General features: G+C 40.3%; 1 protein-coding gene across 5 annotated transcripts in view; it reads left to right on the top strand.

Moving 5' to 3' along the window:
- Positions 1 to 13,379, top strand: part of LOC131229732 (BTB/POZ domain-containing protein NPY4-like) — a 33,759-nt gene that overhangs the window by 10,520 nt on the left and 9,860 nt on the right. For 3 of the 5 annotated variants that reach the window (XM_058225730.1, XM_058225731.1, XM_058225734.1), the window contains exons 4-5: positions 4,768 to 4,845; positions 8,187 to 8,256. In XM_058225730.1, coding sequence (XP_058081713.1) covers positions 4,768 to 4,845; positions 8,187 to 8,256 — 148 coding nt within the window. Of the gene's footprint in view, positions 1 to 4,754; positions 4,846 to 8,186; positions 8,257 to 13,379 lie in introns of all 5 variants that reach the window. The other 2 variants (XM_058225732.1, XM_058225733.1) reach the window with 2 other exon arrangements.

The following is a 13,379-nucleotide window of genomic DNA, read 5'->3' as shown; positions in this document are numbered from 1 at the left end:
TTTCAAACAATTAGATAAATCAGAAAGGAAAAAAACCAAAGATTAAATGTATCCCCTGCTGTTGAGTTGAGAGAAAAAAGGAGGACAAACTTCGAATGGTTGAACGGGCGAGTTTCGAGTCGGTTAAGTTGAGCAACTCAATTGAGTTGGGCTGAGAGAGAGAGAGAGAGAGAGAGAGAGAGAGAGAGAGGAGCTCGGGTGGGCATGGTAGGGTGAGTAGGGCTTTGTAAAGGAGAACGAGAAAGAAAGGGATGGGCGGGTTGCTTTAGGGTTTTTGTTTTTAACACACACACATTATTTGAAATTATACTTGAGCTAAGCTGAGCTAGGACTCGAGCTTCGAGCCGGGCTCCACTTTGCCTGACCTCAGCTCGTTTTCAAACGAGTTGAGTCATGAGAAGCTTGGCTCGCCTCGAGTCACCGTTCAATTTGAGTCAAACCGAGCTACATCGAGCCAAGACGAGCGAGCTTTTCGAGCTACCTCGGCTCATGTACAACTCTAATGGTTTGTACACCTAAAAGGGTAGGGTTGTTAGGGTTTGTGATTACCTCTCCCCACCTCACGTTCTTTGTGGTAAGCTATCTCTCTTGCTCTCATCTCTCTTTTTTCTCCTTCCTCTTCTCTCTTTCTTCTCTTGCAACGTCTGTTGTTGATTGGCCTTAGGCTTGACCTGAGCGTACAACACACATTGCCCATGTAAAGGGCCCACCATTGATCGTCCATGGTAGTTGGCTGATTTGTTAATGGTGCTTTTCTATAGGGGTTGGGGTGGATTGCAGTAATGACATGAATTCAAAGTGTCCATCTTGCCACAAGGGGGTTGGATTTTTGGGCCTGTGTTGTTGGTGCTCAAATAGCCCCATGTTTGAGAGAGCCCCTAGTATATTAGGATCTTGGCCTAAAGGAAGGATTGTGAAGATTCACTGGTTTTTTTTTTTTCCACCTGGTTTGGCATTTTTGCCCATCAACCGGGGCGATCTAATTGACTCTCCAGTTGATTGGGTAAATATAAGCATGATTTTCACATGAGTCTTTTAATTCATGCTTTTTTAAGGGAATAGTTTTCTAACGTGAGATTCGAACCTTCATTACGCAATTCTAACTGTTGCTACAATTCCCTCCCTAATTAACAATATTTCCTCTGCTGATTGGATCCAACTTTTAAGAATGGAAGGAGACCTTCGAGATCACCCTAGGGCATGTGGATTTAGAGTTAGTCCCACGGAAATATTAAACTAGTGAAGTTCTGATGCAGGATAATTAACCACTTGCTCTAAAAGCTCGAACTGATAGAGCATGACGAATTAATCTCTTTATCTCATAGCCTAGGCCCCAGATCCATTGGTCAGGTCCTCGGCCGATCCCTCCTCCATCGGTTCTGTCCCCTCTCGGGCCTCAAATCCTTGGGTTCCGCCTCACACAACCCCTAAATCCATGGGTTCCGCAAGCCACCTACCCTGAGTGTGCCCCTGCATCCCACAGGCCACCCCACTCGAGCCTGGTGTGAAAATTCTCTCGCATTAATCGCCCCTAGTGAGGAGTCTCCAACCCAAGACCTCCCGCTCTGATACCAATTTGATGCAGGACAATTAACCATGTGCTTTAAGAGCTCGAATTGATATAACATGGTGAATTAATCCCTTTATCTCATAGCCCTTGCCCCAAATCCATGGGTTAGGTCCTTAGTCGAACCCTCCTCGTGGGCCCCAAATCTATGGGTTCCGCCTCACACAAGCCACCTGCCTCACACGACCTCCAAATCCATTGGTTGCCCACCCTGAGTGTGCCCCTACATCCCACAGGCCACCCCACTCGAGCCCGATGTGAAAATGCCCCCGCATTAAGCTTACTAATTCAAGCTTGGCTTCTGAGGTGGCCAAGTACGAGAAGTGGAGGGGATTTAATAGTTTGAGTTTAATGATCATGAAGCATTCTATATCTTAAATAATTTAGGGGGCAATACCCATAAAAGAAAATGCAAAAGGAGTTCCTAGCCAGACCAAATAAAGGTTTCTTAAATTTGAAATGGTGGAGAGTATCATTCTCTTTAGTAAAGTCATCTCCTTAAAGTGCAACGGCCATGGGAACATATGGGGCACATTAGGGAGATGTTTGACCTTGCCTCTAAAATAAGGGCACTCAAGTTGGAAATCTTAAAGGGTGTAGTGTTCAATCTTGTGTTAATTACACTTCTATCACGATTCAACGTGTTGAAGGTAATTGTAATTATAATGCTTAGAAGGAAAAGTGGTCCTTGACGACGTTGATAGCTCCGCATGCAAGAAGAGGAAGGACTCAAGCAAGAATGGCCTGAGATGACAGTTTAGAGTCCTTTTGAAAAAGTCTGCCTTTCTTCATTGACAATTGCCCATTATATAGGTAGATTACAAGCTATTTAGGGAAGAAATACAAGCTGATCTTCAGCCCCTACCATATATACATCTATCTAAATATACTGTACAGCTAATATATCCTAATTAAGGAAGGAATAAATCTGTATAACTGTCATATCAGTCAAAGCTGTAGATATTAGCTGTAAATCTGCTATTAGCTGTAAATCTGCTGTAGATATTAGCTGTAAATCTGCTGTAAATCTGTAAATCTGCAAAGCTGTAAATCTGTAAATCTGTAAATCTGTAAAGCTGTAAATCTGTAAATCTGTAAAGCTGTAAATCTGCTGTGTAGATTGATATTTCCTTTGACATGAGAGTGCTCACATCGTCATTTTTGATGATGGACCACGGGTCCACGACTTGACTGGGGCTCAAGTTTAGGAAGAGGAAAAACTTAATTGGAGAGAACTTCATATGTTAGTTTCATTTCCAGCAAAACGAACTTAGTGGGGTATTGTGACATTACAACACGGCATACAAGTCATGTTCATGAACTTGAGGTGTTTTCTTCGTTTGACTTTTAGGAAAATGTTGCTATATGCATATAGAGGTTAGTAGGAGTAAGTTTGTGGTCCTAATATTTTCTGTTGATGATATTCTGCTAACCAGCAGGAACAAGATTCATGTAGCCGACACCATTCAATTGGGATAAGGCTTAGATGATGATGATTATGCTAACTAGAGACCATATAAGAATATTATGTGATCGAGAAATTTTTGTATCAAAAATTAAAATGAAGAATCTTGGTAACGCATCATTTGCCATTGGTATGGAAATACATTATGACAAGTGAATGGTTATTTTGAGAATGCTTTAGAAGACATGTTGAAAGGATTCTTAACAGATTCGACATACAAGGGTTTGCTCCTGGTGAAGCTCCTGTTGTTAAAGTTAACAGCTTAGCTTACTATAGTATCTTAAGAATGAGCTTGAAAGAAAGTAAATGCAAGAGTTCCTATATGCTTCAACAGTTGGAAGTATTCTGTATGTTTAGATCTTCACTTAACCTGATATGGCAAATGCAGTAGAAATGCTTGGGAGATACATGGTGAATCCAAGTATGGATCAGTAGAGGGTGGTAAGGAAGACGATGTGGTGTTTGTAGATGATTAAATACTCAATCACATATAGATGAACTGATCGGTCGGAGGCAGTTGGATATTAAGACTCGGATCTGTTGGGTACCTCAACAGCAGGAACTGCACATCAAGGTACATTTTCATGTTGGTGAGGGAGTTGTTTTGTGTAATAGTGGCCAACAGATGCATGGGACTTCATGCACCATGGAAGCAGAGTTTATCACCTGCTACGAAGCCACATATTAGACATTTTGGCTATAGAATTTCATCCCAAGGCTTTTAGGTTATGGATTTGGTTCCAAGGCTGCTGAGAGTTTACTGTGACAGTACAGTTGTAGTGTTCTTCTTGAATATCAATAATAATTCAAGTCAAAGCATGGGTCTAAAGTTTCTTGTTGTGAAAAGAAAAGAGAGATTTAGGGTCGTTTGATGTGTGTGGATCACATCAAATATAGATGATGATTACAGGTCCACTAAGAAAGGGTTACTTCCTAAGTCATTTGAGGAGTTGGTGACTAGTATGGGAGTGATTAACCCTTATGATGTATTTCATTGGTGATATTTAATGCTTGCAATAGACATTTCAATTGTCATCACATTACAATTCCTTTGGATTTCATTGACGATTCTACAAATTTATGATATTTTCTGTTCATTGATATACTTTATACTCTTGATTGAAGTGAGCGAGTGGAATGATAAAGTTTACGTTTGAGGCATAAGGTACCTCCTGAAAGAGATAGTAGGACTGCTTGGAAATTAGCTATGACTACACATGTAATTTTCACACCACACGTCCATTAAAAATATCTATGTCAATGGGAGTGCTCATATCTATATGATCACATCTGATCCCAATTTAATAATTTTATTTTTATTTTTATTTTTATGAATGCCATGACCCGTAACCGTTGTTATGGTGTGCGTAAAGGTCATAACAGATGGCCTTGTAATCGTCAGTTACAGGGTATATGCATGTTTTTTTGTTTTTTCTATCAATTAAAAAAGAGAATATAACGGCTGTTACAACTCGTATCGTAAAGGTAACGGTGGTGGTTGTTATGGCCACCATTACCATTACAGAATACCTTGATCATTAGTCTTAATGGACCATACTACTTTGGATATTGCTTAGGACTTGGTTGGTAGATATCTAGTAAGGTGATAGATCTCAAAAAGCATCGTAGGTGCACCTAATACATCGTGCGGTGAGTTTGATGATAAGTAGAACTCCGTTTCTGTAGTTATAAATGCATGACTTGACTCACGTTTTGTACAAGGCTATCCCATTAGTGTGCGTATGGGTGAGGAAGAGAAGGAAGAACTAAAGCCTCAATCATATTCTTCAGGGGCCATTAATGAAGTCAACTGGTATGTTTGCAAAACCTTCAAATTCTGTGACTTTCGATGGCAGATTAGATGGCTATTCAGAATTTTTTTAGTCTACATGACACATAGGCCTTGTTGGTAGGTGTGCAATACTCCACAAAGTTTGTGTCATTGGAAATGAAAAACAACATATTAAACAAGTCCAAAATCAGGGTTTTAGGGCAATTCTTTCATTTCTCTTGACATGAGGGACTATATGAGTGGCTTTCTAAAGCCAAGACATTTTGTGCAAATGGGCTGGGTTCACTTTCACCCAGCATCCAAAAAATGACCTTATATTAGTTGCCATAGGTGAATCTTTTGAATTGAGTGAACTGGGCCAACAGAATCTTTTGAATTGATGAACTCATTGTGTCACAATTCAACAAGGTTGATTTGATTAATTTGGTTTTCCGCAATGGAGTAATACGACATGACTTGAATGAGTTTCTTTTTGGATTTGGAGATTACTGAGTGACTTAAAAACTTGGCTAAACTCATTCAAGTCTTCTTTCCATTTGACTTGCTTTATTTTAAGAAAAGAACCAGCTTGAGGTAAGTGCACCCCTTGCTGACTTGAGAGTGGATTCCTCCATGAATGCCATGAAGCCTGGCTATAGATTGAAGGCAATTATGAAAAATGAGATTAACTGGTTATGAGTTATGACCAAGGGGTGAATATCCTTATATTTTGCATGTGGCAATTTTGAAAAGTTTGGACATTAATGTCTTTCTTCCTTTTAGATATCATATTATCATAGAGAAACAAAACAGATAGATGATTTGGTTTATATTGGACACCCCCATGCACATCTATATCCTGGATACATCTGTCCATAGCCATACTCATGTCCTTATCTATAGACATGCTAATGACATCACTAACTAGATGACTATGAATGGGTGTTGCAGCCGTTGGGGTCGCTTATAATGTAGCCATGCAAAGTGGAGCCATATCCATAACATGTCATAAAAGTGGGTCTCTTTTGTCCATCACTAACATCTGTGGACCCACCCAATGCTTTGTGCAATAGCCTCATCACGTGTTAGCTGTTTCTTTTGACACAAGAAACACTAACTTGGCTTTCCTGCTTGTGGACTTACAGTTGTGGGACAAGCATCATGGTCTGGTCCTTGGTTGTGTGGTTAAACTGCCTCCACAGTGAATGGGTTAAGAAGACTCTAACTCGGACTCTTCTTACAAACATCATAGTCACCATCGTTGCTTCCGTCATCTTCACTGCAGATGGGACAAAATCCGATCATGGCTCTTTGAATTGCTCAAGCTCATGCCATGTGACCTTCATGCCTCACCCCTAGGAGCTGAGCCCATGGGGCTCGTCTCTTTCTTGTCAAGGCTTCAAGCAAGTCTCTTGAGACCCCAATTTTTTAGCCATAACTTTATTGATGTCAATGCCCATCACCGCTGTAGCCATGGCTATCTTGGGATCAAAGCATCGATCGACCCCATGTAAATTTGCCAACATAACACACTCAAAGTGGGTCCAATGCTGCATTCATTAACATAGATTTTTTCTACACTCGCATTACAATTTTAAAGGGTCAAAATGGAAGTAATTCGGATTTCCCCAATGTCTTTTTATTTTCACCTTCAAAATTGAGGTTTCTTGCTTGAGATTCATGTCTCATGCATGGACATGTATTTCTACTTGTCTTTCTTGCTTATATTGAAAAAAATGAATTTCAACAAAAATTTCTCACCTTTGGTTCCGCTCAAATTCACCCCCTGATTGCAATTTCTCCAACAAATTTGTGTTTTGATATGGTACTACTCAAGTGGAGTTAAACACACCAAGAAACACCGATCTAAAAAATTTAGCCAAGAAGTTTTTTTTTTTTTTTTTCCTGAGTTTCTTATGTTACCTGAATATTGCATGTATCGTTGCATTGATTAATCCAATGTGTTCATACAATATGACTCACGCTGATATATCACGGTAAATTGGCATGTATTGATGATATATACATCCCTTGTTTGGCACCACTGACCTGCGATGTTGATAGTATTGACAACACTGATAACATTGAACCCTGAGGCTGCCTTTACTTCCCATACCTATGTTCAACGATAATACACATGGCCTGCAAGGCCTTAGGGTTTGAGGTCCTACGCTTGTCTCCCTCCCATCTCACAAGCTTTCCCCAAGACCTGTGTCTCTCACCCTAGATGCCGCCTTTATTGATGCTATTCACAATATTTACTTCTTTCCCCCAATTTGGCTCTTTCTTGGATTAATTTCTCTTTAGTTCTAGTGCTTATCATACGCCTTACACTTGGCCACACTGCTTTCCCCCCCTCCCCACATTTTCACTTCTTTTTATAATTTGACCTCTTTTTATTAATTTCCCTCTGTAACTCATGCCCAGCTCCTCCATATTTCATCAGCACGCTTTTCTTACCTTTAAGAATCTTCAAGCACTTTTTTCACAACTATTTTTGTACAGTTAGTTACACCTCCACTTGCTTTTTTGTACCACTCCGTCTCTAAACAACATAAAAAAAATGGATAAAAGGTGCCGGAATAAGTTTTTAGTCAATATTATTATTAACCCATGTTATTATTAACATCATCGTTATTATTAATCAATAAGCACTCATTCGGTTGGTTGGTGGGATGTGATAACCAGTCTCCTCGGCTTTCTTGGTTGTTGCATGTGCTTGTAAAATGCTGAAAACATGGATGGCTTGTTCATCCATTGTCCTTCTGTTGTAGCCTTGTGGGCTGGTGTTTTTAGTCACTTCAGAGTATTGTGGTCAATTCCAAAATGCTTTGTTGTTAGCTGGTTGGGAGCTGAGTTCAAGAAGTTGCAAAGGGAATTTCATTTGGAAGACAACAATAATACTTTCAACAATAAATGTGGCTTGACCCTAAGGCAATTGAGCAAGTTTGAGATCTCGTACGGTCATGGGCTTTAACTCTTAAATAGAAGTGTTTTCTTTGGAGATTGTTTTGCATTTTTATTGTAATGATCTGTTTTGCCTGTTGTATGCTGCCTTTGGGCTTTTGCTTTAATACAATTCATTTTAAAAAATAAAAACAGAAACAAAAGCAAAAATGAAAACAAAGATAATTCGTTTGTTTAAAGCCCACAGTGGGAAACCCATGCAGAATTTGGCGGTTGCACAGAATGTTAGAAGGTTACTGAACAAAATTTAGAGATGACACTGCATGTTCTCCATCTGTGGTGGTTATCTTTTTCTGCTTTTGCTGGCATACATCTTTTGTTTTATTTTCTTATCTTTGTGAGCCATAAAGTGAGCTAATGACTGGTGTTCTACATTTTACTGAACTGTCATCAATTGATTTTTCCACAAATTGCAGGTATGTGGCAACTGAGTTGGCCACCGACATTGTTGTTAATGTAGGAGACATCAAATTCTATCTACACAAGGTAGTTGCTCATCTTCATCTCTTTGGCTACATATGTGCAAGGATTTTTTGTATATGATTTCCGAACTACTAAAACATATATGCTTGTTTATGGTCCCATGGAAACATGGACTAATCACGTGAAGTTCTTACGTAATCAGTTCTGATGCAGAAGATCAAAAGGCTATATTAAATAATCTGCAAGTACTTACTAATCTAAAGCTCCAAATTCCTCCAATGTAATGGATTGTTGGTATAACCATACAGCATATCAGTAAAAACTAGCACCCCAAAACGTCCAAATTGAATTAAGGGGATTGTGGAATACTTCCCACAACCTTCTAGTAAAGTAATATTAAAAAATTAACTAGAAGAATCATTCTTCTTGGACTTGAACTAAGAAAAGAACTTCACACCTAGCTACCTGATGTTGACCTCCCTTAGGTACCTACTACTAACCGGGCGCCATGTGGATGGAACTTTCATGAGATCCACCACAGCCACTAGGTACCTAGCTTCATGCTCATCCTAGAACCCAAAAATCATGATGATCCAAAACTAAGACAGGCCACGCCATAGGAAGCAGTTGGGATGTCCACCATTAGTTTTGTGGGGCCCACTGTGGTGTTTATTGGCCATCCAATCCATTCATCTGATGTCTCATCAGCACAAAAGGATTAGCAAAAATAAAAATATTCCAAAACTCAAGTGGGCCATACCACGGTTTTGAGAGGTTCTGTAATCTTAAACTGGATGATTGTAGTCAGCCTGATTTTTGGGATCAAGGCCAAACAAGGGGTGGTGTACCTGATGGACCGGGTGGATTTATTGCACTTTCAAGTCATTTCTGTTGGTGATTTTTCGAAAGATACAGAAGCGTAATTTTTTTTTTTTCTAAAATTGCAAACTTCAAAATTCTAATTAAGATCTCCATCTGGATATTATGAAGCTTCAAATAAACACAAACCAGTGGCCAAGATGTTACCTTAGATTCTTGCCGTGTGATTGCCGCAAAAGTTTGATGCCGACCCTCTAAAGTAGTTCTTTCCCTGAATTATCCCAGAAAAAAGGAGAGTAGAGAGCTGCTCTACACATGCCTGGGTAGGGTTGGGTCCACGCACCTACGAGCTGTCCGCAAGGTAGAGACCCCACACATGTGAAGTGGAGAAGAGGATTGTCTCTTCTCTTCCCCCATTTCTTCTCTTTTCCTCTCTCTCTTCCAAATGCCCAAGGGATGGGGATGTCCACGAGTCTCTCTTGCTCTATCTCCCTTGTGATAGGATCTATTTATAAGGAGGAATCAAGGTTTCAAAGGTTGCACCTAATGCTTCTCACATGTACCGACTTCGGTAATGACCTACATCATCAAAAGTCTATATACCAGCCTTATCCAAGCCCCCAAATTGACCCAATTTCTCCATTGTCCAATGGCATCCACTCTTGACCAGAATCCCATGCCGATCTAAGAGGTGGAGACAAGATTTCAACCATTGAATATCAATTAAGCATTATAAGACACTTTTAACAGTCGAAAGAAAAGATCAGTGGTTAAAATCCTTTGATTAAACATTTAAGACCTTTTAAGCACCAGGCGTAGCTATCAAACCACTTGATGGCTGGTCAGAACATTAAAATCTAATCCACTAACGAGTTCCTTGAGATAACTAGTAGATCCTATTTTGAAACATATGGACCACGACCACATCCTTAATGCAAGTGCCCCAACTACGCTCGTATGTTAGCCACTAATGTATAGCCTTGTAGGGAGAGCCAAAGCACAACACCGGGAGCTCGTACTCCCTATATGTTCTCAAGTCTAAGGATTAGTTAAAGCTAATGCATGATCAAGTTGATTCAATTTGGGAATGATGGGTCTCCTAGACTAGAGACTCGATGTGATCCTCCAGTGTAGGTAACCAGGCCTAAATACAAGAACCTGCATTTCATAAACACTCACACTCCTATGTGGAGTGAGGCCATGGCACAATTTTACCGATGGTGTAGACTTTCCATCCCAACTCGTCGTTAGTTCCCTCACATAGGATGACCAATTCACTTTTTACGGAGTGCACAATCCTGCTATTATGGTTATGAAATTTAGGGTACCGAGATCCATGAATTACAAGTATGCAACTCTCCTTTGGTCAGTGGCCATTGTTTCCAATTTCACTTTTCCTAGGAAAACTGGAGGAATCCCTCCGTGAAACCCATAAACTCATAGATAGTAAAATTTCCCCCCTTTAATTATAGCAGCCATGATGTAAACTAAAAACATGTGGTGATCACTACATATGATCATAACCATCATCATTGGCTTTCCAAGGATGTAAACTAAAAACATGTGGTGATCAATATATATGATCATAACCATCATCATTGGCTTTCCAAGGCATACAATACCAACAGCTTCCCCATGTTAGAGAAGTTACCTTGTGTAGGTACCTAGGCGAGGTACGCAAGAGTCTTCCCTAAGAAAATCCCAGATATCTCATATTTATTCAAAATATTAATCATATCATGTCTGTTTATGTCCACATGTATGGATATATATAGCCTTTTTACTTTAATCCTTATTTAATGGCAAAAGAAAGGAAATAAAGCCCATTTCACTTGTACTGGGGTATTTCTATTAAACAGTACTATAAAAGAAATGAAACTAAATTAGGAAACTGAAACTCTGCAACTGGAGAGTCCAAATCTAGCACCTGCTCTCTATATGCCAACCTAGGAGGCCTTGTATTCAACCTTATGGTTTGGGTAGGCTGTACTATTGTATAGAATCATAGATTCATTGAATGCTATCTTGGATTTCAATTTCAGTGATTACTTCCCTATCTATCATCCATATGTCTCTTGTATACAGCTGTATGGCTGTATGTCTATTTATGGTTCAGTAATATATGGGCTGAAATTATCATCTGATTGAACTTGTGGTCTCCAAAATTCAATCAGATTCTAAAGGGGTTTTCTCACACATTCAGTCAATCCCAGCTCTCCAAAATTATCATCCATGTGTAATGTGGTGCCTGGATGTATAACTTCACTCTGGACTGAAAAAAAAACTGGGGTATCCTTACTCCTTCATGGAAGTTACTCATGAAGCCCCCCTGGTTGGCTGTGAATGATTTCGGTTCGATTGTGCTCTCTTCCTCTTATGTCCTGTGGTACTTGTTTCTCATGGGAAGTCTCGGTCATTTAAAATGGTTGCATCTCAGCCAGCAATGCATTCACCTTCTTCTTGGTTGGTACACTCATGTCACCATCCTTGACATTCTCTTGGGTCATGGCAATAGCTTGTCTTGTTGTGCTTCTGTAATGGATCGTCTTTCACTGGTTCGAGGATCGTCTTACTTTCATGCATGGGACTATTGTGTTGGTGAACCCACAATGTTGCATTCATCATAGGTCCACGGACCAAGCAGGATATCACAAACTCTCACCGGAACGTTGCCAGACCATATAGACTCAGTGTAATGTGGTCCCAATGAGTAATTCACCTGGTGATTCATTGGCAGGTACCCATCGTTCACCCACGCAATATATACATTTGGTGGGTGCTTTTATCTTTAGCCGATCTACCATTCTTTGTAAAGGCATATTCATGTTGCTCCTACCATTGACAATGACCCCGGCAGCTATTCCTTCACAAAGGTTCCATGTTTGGAAGTTATTGGTGCGCATCCAACCTTAACTCTTTAGCTTCTGTAAGAGTGGTTAGAATTCAGCATGTCAGTAGTGAAAGTGGTTCTGGGCCCTTTCCACCAAGTTCAATATGTTCCACCGCTACATCCTCTTCTTTCGGCTTCTCTTTTGACCCTTCTTCTTGAGTGTGCCTTCATGGAAGTTAGAGACTCTTAGATGGACATGGAGCTGCGAGGTCACCTTTGACTCCATACTTATAAATTTTGTCCCTACTTGATGTATCTCCTGCCTCCAGCTTAGGACTGCAATTCTATGTGGTCCTTTGATTATAGGATGACATTGACTGTTGTCAACTTGTGGAACTGAGGTGCGAGGTGTGGAGTTACTCTACATCGGCCTGGATGTTGAATATCATCCTGACTGGAAGATGTTACATCTGTCATCAATCTTCTCTGTTATTTCTGGGCCTTAAAGAAGGGCCTCATCAGCACTGCTACGCTTCACAGCCGTCATCTCTCTCAGAGTCTTTATTTTCAATCCATTTCAATAGAAGGCATATGATTGCATGGTAGTCTTTCTCAGCTTGCATCGTACTGTCAGATCGGATAACTTTTCTGTGTATTCTTTGACATAACATTATTGAAACAAAACCTCATAATCTAGAGGCAAAAATTTCATCAATTTGGTTTCATTTCCTCCCAGGTAGTGATAAGAGGAAGTCCTTTGTTTTGCAAATCTACCTCTTTCTAATATTAATGAATTTCAAGCCAATCCTTTAAGCTTCATAGGCATGAATCATGATCACCTTGTCTGTCATGTTCCACTACTTACAGTAATCTTCCAATAATCTCAGCCCTCATGTGTTTGGTCAACTCGTCCACAGATGGTATCAAACTCAGGGTAAAGAGAGCTCTATGGACAACCACGCTGAGGCGGTGTCGGCACCCCTTCTCCTTCCCAGGATGAAAGGGTTGCTAATTTCCATGGCGAGAGCCGTGATCATACTCCATTGACCCATGCGTTGGAGTTACCCCTTTTACTACTCTCCTCCATCTTGGTCGTCCGGCTATCAATCTGATTCAATGTCACCTGTCATAACATCAAAACCTTTCCATTATTTGTCTTAGTTTCCTAATAACATCTCTTCTTGATTGTCACTCACCATTTCAGGACTACAAGGAGTCCTGCCTTTGGTGGGTATATGCAATTTTGGTATTATCGACAGACTAGGGGCTGGAATTGGGCAGGTTATGTGCTGTAAGGTATGGGCAGGTATAGGGCTAGTTTGCAAGTGGATTGAGTGGCTGATACCGGACAATACAAAGGCTGGCCAATTCTAATCTCAGATTCATAGATACATTGTTGTTGATATATGACCATTGGATATTTTCATTTTCTACTGTCCAATAAAAATGTCCACTAATACTTGCACGGGGTTTGGGCTAACGGCTAACATCGTGGGTTTGCTCTCCACAGACGCCGTTTCGATTCTCCTCCCCGTGC

This window comes from Magnolia sinica, chromosome 16, assembly GCF_029962835.1.
Source record: "Magnolia sinica isolate HGM2019 chromosome 16, MsV1, whole genome shotgun sequence".
Taxonomy (NCBI): Eukaryota; Viridiplantae; Streptophyta; class Magnoliopsida; order Magnoliales; family Magnoliaceae; genus Magnolia; species Magnolia sinica.
The sequence above is the reverse complement of the archived record's forward strand: the minus strand, read 5'-3'. Positions and strand labels throughout refer to the sequence as shown.